The sequence below is a fragment of the Cervus elaphus genome, chromosome 18 (assembly GCF_910594005.1).
Source record: "Cervus elaphus chromosome 18, mCerEla1.1, whole genome shotgun sequence".
Taxonomy (NCBI): domain Eukaryota; kingdom Metazoa; phylum Chordata; class Mammalia; order Artiodactyla; family Cervidae; genus Cervus; species Cervus elaphus.
In genome coordinates, this window is record NC_057832.1 from 74,077,195 (window position 1) to 74,083,194 (window position 6,000).

At 47.9% G+C, this 6,000-nt stretch overlaps 1 protein-coding gene across 3 annotated transcripts in view; it reads left to right on the plus strand.

The window, feature by feature from the left end:
* Positions 1-5,735, plus strand: part of SCRN1 (secernin 1) — a 62,453-nt gene extending 56,718 nt beyond the window's left edge. For all 3 annotated transcript variants that reach the window (XM_043871647.1, XM_043871646.1, XM_043871648.1), the window contains exon 8: positions 1,758-5,735. In XM_043871647.1, the coding sequence (XP_043727582.1) occupies positions 1,758-1,916 (159 nt within the window). In that variant the 3' untranslated portion in view covers positions 1,917-5,735. The remainder of the gene's footprint in view (positions 1-1,757) is intronic.
* The last annotated feature ends 265 nt before the right edge of the window (positions 5,736-6,000 follow it).

A 6,000-nucleotide genomic window follows, 5' to 3' on the forward strand; every position in this document is an offset into this window, starting at 1 on the left:
TTATTCTTCAAAGTGCAACCCTCCCTCCTCCACCCAAAACTTTGGTTACTAAAGTTACATAAATTCAAACAAGAGAGATATTCAATATATGCCCATAGCTGCTGTTAGTGATAGGCTTTCAAGTAAAATCGAAGCCTATATATTTTTTAAACAATTTTGGCTGTGCTGGGTCTTCATCGCACTTTTCTCTCTGGCTGTGGAATGTGGGCTCTAGAGTGCAGGCTCAGTTGTTGGGGCACACGGGCTTATTGCCCCATGACATGCGGGATCTTAGTTCCCTGACCAGGGATTGAACCTGCGTCCCCTGCATTGGGAGGGGGATTCTCAACCACTGGACCACCAGGGAAGTCCCTCCAGGCTTCTATTTCGCTGACAAAGAAGGAAGGAACGTAGTTGTTAGATGCTTATCTGCTTCCCAAGCATTTATTTAACAACTTGTAAAGTTCCATTTTGTCTTGAAAAGAGGGACATCTTATAGGGAATTGGTGCACACATTTTGCATGGACTGGGTAAGCTTATTCTCTTCCATCTGGTATAGTGGACTTTCTAAAAAGGCTATAAAGAAGGACAACATCAACAGTAAATCCAAGTGAGTTCAGAAAGCATCTCCGAGAAGAGTAGTCTCACTCTTTCTAGAACTTGCTCTTCTGTGCCCCAGAAATGACTGTTCTGACATGTAAAAGTCACACAGTTCCTTGATATTTGTCCTACCTGCCAGATGTGTCCCCGGAACTGGAATGCTGCCCCTGCACTGCGTGGAGCTCTGTCCAGGGCTGCCTGCCCTGCTTTCTGATGGTGCATGTTTTAGGTGGATGACAGTTAACCTGAGTAGGGGGAAAATGTCACTCCCTGATGCGCAGGTTTCTGGTTATTTGGCAAATGAAGGCAGGGGTAGGAAGGCCTGAGTGTTCTGAGGCATCCTACACAAAATTTCCAAGAGATGAGATAGATGAGGCTGGGTGGACTTTGAAATTTGAAAATGACCATTGGTTTGAGTTAAGGCAGCACTGGGAGATGGTGGATGAATGGTGACATCTGTTTCTCTGTTCTGGGACTAACTGGACAAACGAAAGCTTCTCACTGTCATCCACTGCGAATGAGTGACTCTCACTTGGAAGGAGAGATGTCACCCCTTCAGAAGAAAAAGTAAATTGGGGATAGACATGCCATTCATGGATCCATTTGTTCATTCAAAAGTCATTGTTGACAGTGTCTCCTCTGTCCCACGGAGGAACGTAGAGATCCACCTAGTTCTTACTCCCTGGGTGATTGTGGTCTAACTGGGACACAGGCGAGTAGACAGACCATCACAAGACAGGAAGAGAACAGCCATGGCAGAAGGAAAGGCATTGGATGGGGGAGCCCAGAGGAAGGGCATTCTGAAGGTGGGCACGAGCTGACCAGGTGTAGGCAGGGAGCAGGGTGGCCTGTGCAGTGGTGAGGAGGAGTATCATGGGTTGGAGGAAGGCAGCTAATTCAGTCTGGCTGCAGAGAAAGGAGATGCAGGAGGCAAGGCAGGAGGTGACAAGCAGAAGCCTATGGACTGCACAGGGCCTTTTCCACTGTCACTCAGGAGTCTGGATTGCATCCTGAATGCAGTGGGAACTCTGTAAGTATTCTAGGCGGAGCAGTGACATCACCACATTGGGACTTTAGAAGCACCCTGTGGCCGTCCCGCACTGAATGGAGTGGGGATGGGCCCTCAGGGGGCTTCCAGCATCCTCTGCAGTGGCCCCCACTCTTTTTGTCCTTCTCAGGAGCAAGGTCAGAAGCTGAGGAAGACAATGCTGGAACTAGAGAAGCAAGGCCTGGAAGCCATGGAGGAAATCCTGACCAGCAGTGACCCCCTGGACCCCGCCGAAGTGGGGGATCTCTTCTATGACTGTGTGGACACGGAGATTAAGTTCTTTAAGTGAAGTAAGCGTTCCCTTTCCCCTTCTTATTTAAAATTTCCCACCTTACTAAATTACCAGCAAAACAAACCACTCTCCTGCCCGAGTAAAATGAGAAAGTTCAGATGTGTCAAAGTCACACTGTCCCCTTGTGTTCTGCCTTGAACCTCACAACGCCGCCCCCTTCTGCAGCGTAGATCCCCTCCTTCTGCAGTGTAATGTGTATCCCCTTGCCTGTTGTCCGATCATATGACTGACTGTGGATTTTAAGCTGCTATTATTGTATTTCAGTGACAATGGACACATTAGCCTTTTCATGGGAGGACTAGAGTCCATCAAAGCCGTGAAAGACAGGCTCCTTGGCGCCGAGTTTGCAGGAAAGGCAAAATCTCTTGGTCTTACTCTTTGAGTAGCGGTTTCTTTCAGGTCAACAAAAGGCGTTTGTCTGGCCCTGAGCCTTCTATGTGTGTGCCGGAGGGAGGCTTCCACTGAGTTGCAGGCCAGTAGCGTGGAATGCCCCCAGCTGTGTCTTCTGAGATGCAAAAGTGGGAAGGAAGGAAGGGGGCCCCCCGCTGGCTTCAGGCACAGCTCCGTCCGGATTCTCTTGATCCGAAAGAGCCTGTGCACGGTGGTCGTGTGCGGTGGTGGTCGTGTGCGGTGGATCCACACAGACGGCTTCCACCTGCTCTGTGAGCTGGAACCTGCCCCACCCCGCCCCCACCCCCGTAGGGATTCCGGGGCGGCTGCACAGGTAACACTCCTGATCCGGGCGTGGCTCTCCTACAAGGCGAGGGGCTGTTCTGCTGCTCACCCGCTGCGCAGATGCGCTTGTGTCTTGAAATGATTCTGGGCCTAGTTACTGCCATCTAGTTTAGAATTAATTAAATGGCCCTGTGGCAGAGTTCCACCCCACAAAGCTGCAAATTTCTCAGCTAATGAGGGAAGGAAAAGGAGAAACTTTTGGCTGTTTAGATTCTAGTTAAAGTAGCTGGAATCTGAGCAGCCACCCCATTATCTCAGCAGAGACTTTAATTAAACTGATTTGTTTCCCATGTTGTGGGCGCATGAAGGATCTAACTTACCAGCAGAGCTCAGGAGAGCATGCGAAGAAGACCAGATGGGCTCAGCATAGGAAGACAGAGGGCAGGAAGGCGACAGATGGATGGAGAAGCATTTCGCTCCAGGGGACAGTGCCACCCCCGCCCTTCCTGCCCAACCCTGTCACAGCCCACAAAGCTGTGGAGAAAGCACCTGGCTTGCCCTGATCTTTCCCTTTGTTCTTCGCGCCCCACATGGCCAGGTAGCCACTTTCAGGCTAGTAGCTGAAGTGGGCAGGTGGTGGTGGCAGGGTCTTACCTCCAGCTATTGAAACTCTCAGCCACTCTTGACATGGACAGAGGCGGCGATGAGGAGGAGAGGTGTGCATGTTAATATAGCAATGGGTGGGAGGGCTGCGGCTTCATTTCTCCAGCCTGACCTGTACCGTCTGGGCCCAGTCACCTTCACTGGTGATAGGTATTTGCAAATGGAAATACTATGAGTGTCAGGAGTCAGAAATGACTTCCAGTTAGACTCCTTTTCTAGCTGCAATGTATCATATGCCATGAGAGCTGGAGAGGAATTGGGCCCCAGACACAGACGTAGACACAGGGTCACAGGTGTTACTGGAACAAATCTTTTTTTCTACTAGCTCCCCTCTAAGAGTGTAGGCATAAGAGCACTGTGAGTTTTTTTGCCCAGAAGTTTTGAAAATTCTGTATATAAAATCACTGTGAGTGATGAGACATGGGAGCAATATTTGAGCTGAAAAAATTAAGTGACTGTTCCCAGCGGCTTGTGGTTGCTGAATTTTGTCCGGGTTTGGCCTGAGCTTTCAGTGAGAGCTTAGGGTCTCCTCTTAGGTGGCATGGCCATTCTGAGAGCGTCTACAGCTGCTGAGTGGGGAAGGGCAAGCCTTGAGGATGACACAGGCACCTCATCCCCTCCCAAGCCCACCTGCTGAGTGGTTCTTTAAAGCAAGATGATGCAAAAAGCCACTACAAAATTGTACCACCTGGTCTCCCCTTCCCCTGTCATAGAAACAGTTCCTCAGACGTGGTATGTCTGAGATACCCAAGGTGATTAGGGGTTTGAGCAAAAGAAGTCTAGTGAGAATAAATTACCCAGAGGCCCAGCTTTCATTATTATGGGCCAAGCAAAGGTCACGGATTACCCCGCCAGCCTCATGCCATTACCCAGCCACTGTGCAGTGGGAAACAACAATGACCACTTCTGTTAAGGACATTGACCTTAGTCCAGTAACCCAGAAAAAGGCCAACTATAGCTAAGAGGTGTGTGGGTTACCGCTATTATCACAATTGTGATGCCACTGTCTTACCACTAGAGGGCGGGGCAGCCCTTTCATGGCAGAAGTTAAAGAGGCTGGGATGCTTTTATTAGACTTGTACAGAAGTGTACAGTTAAAGCTTGAATAATAGCAGTGGAGAGATTCTTTGTGCATTGGGATGCGTGGGGAAAGACAAGAAGAGAGCAAAGAATCTGCTGATGTGGATGTTCACTTCTAGCAACAGTAACAGTTTGAAATATGCTGTTGGATTTTGAGGACACTTGCTCGGGGGGAATGTTTGTTTTTAAATGCTCCTAACAGACTCTGTTTTTGAAAAATGCTTATCATTACGTGGATAATTTCTTGACCAGGGATTGATTTTCTAAAGGCAGTATGGGGAAAATGAAAATATGCAAGGTGAACTATGAAAATTAATGTTTAGAGGTCAGTGTGTAAATAGCTTCCTAAAATACCATTTGTGTATCCATTACGATCTGGGGGACGGGAGGGGACTGTGCACGCCTTGTGCAGAAGGAAGACGTGGCCTTGAAGGACAGACTCTCTCCCCTGTTCTCACGCCCCGTAACCACACATAAGCTAGTTAGTCTTGGCAGTAGATGGGATTTACCACTCACTCTGAGGAGGAGCAGAAGCTGCAGTAAAAGTAAATTAGCAAAGCAGAAATAGTACTCCTTCATCCTTGGAGATGGTTTGGAATTTTAGGTAGAAGAAGGACATACTTGAAATTACGGTGATTCTTTAGTGCCCAGTAACATAAGACAGTGTTATTATTAGAAAGAGTCATTCTTATAAGCTAACAGAGCAAGTCTGTGCCTATTAGATATTAGCAGTGAAGTTCCTTCACTTTTGGATGGATTTATTAGGTGTAAAAAATAATTATCAAGGAGGCAAACTCCTTTGCTCCCCGCTATGGGTCCGGTTGTTACAAAGTTCTGCCCAGCCCAGCAGGAAAGCCAGATGGGGCCAGTGTATCTGTTGAGAAACCACTGACTGCATTCTTGACTGAGGGGTAGTCCAGGCGTTTCTGGGGAAGGTCTTCAGCTGAGCTTTCCCCGGGAGGGAGGGGAGGGGCCGGGGGAGGGCCGGGCGGCGGGTCACGCAGCCCAGCACTGCCTTTGCTTGCCTGTAGTCGTGGCCTTTCATTCCACATGGTCTTAAGTCCCAGCTCCTCTCCTGTGGTTTGTGTCAAACGTGCTTTATCTGATTGAATCCAAACATCCCAAGATGTCACATGCGGATTTCTCGTGGGGATGAATATGTATATGTTTGCGGTCCTGTTGTGAGAAGTTAAATGTGCGAGCTGAAAAGCGCTAGGGGCAGGGAATAATAAAAAAGGAGAACCTTTCTGTTTCCTGCAGTGGGAACTGACTGTGTCGTCTTAATAGCCTTTTGTACAAGTATCTACAAACCAGATAACTTTCCCATCCAGTGCTTGCCCTTGGAACTGTCTCTAAATACATCAAACATACAATAAAAAAGTACTGAGATTAATGTTCCTTGGCCTCTTCTATCTTGTGTTTCATTAATAAATGCGAGCATTGGCCACAACATAGAAAATGTATGAAAGGGGATATATTTTATGACTGGAATCTTTGGAAAACCCAATCAGTTAAGCGTTTTCTTCATTTATCCATTTTGTGGATAAATTCACTCTTTAAATAAACACAAAACCATGACATACCACCTCACACCCGTCAGGATGGTTATCAAGAAAACAGAAAATTGCTGTTGGTAAGGATGTGGAGAAATTGTAACCCTCTG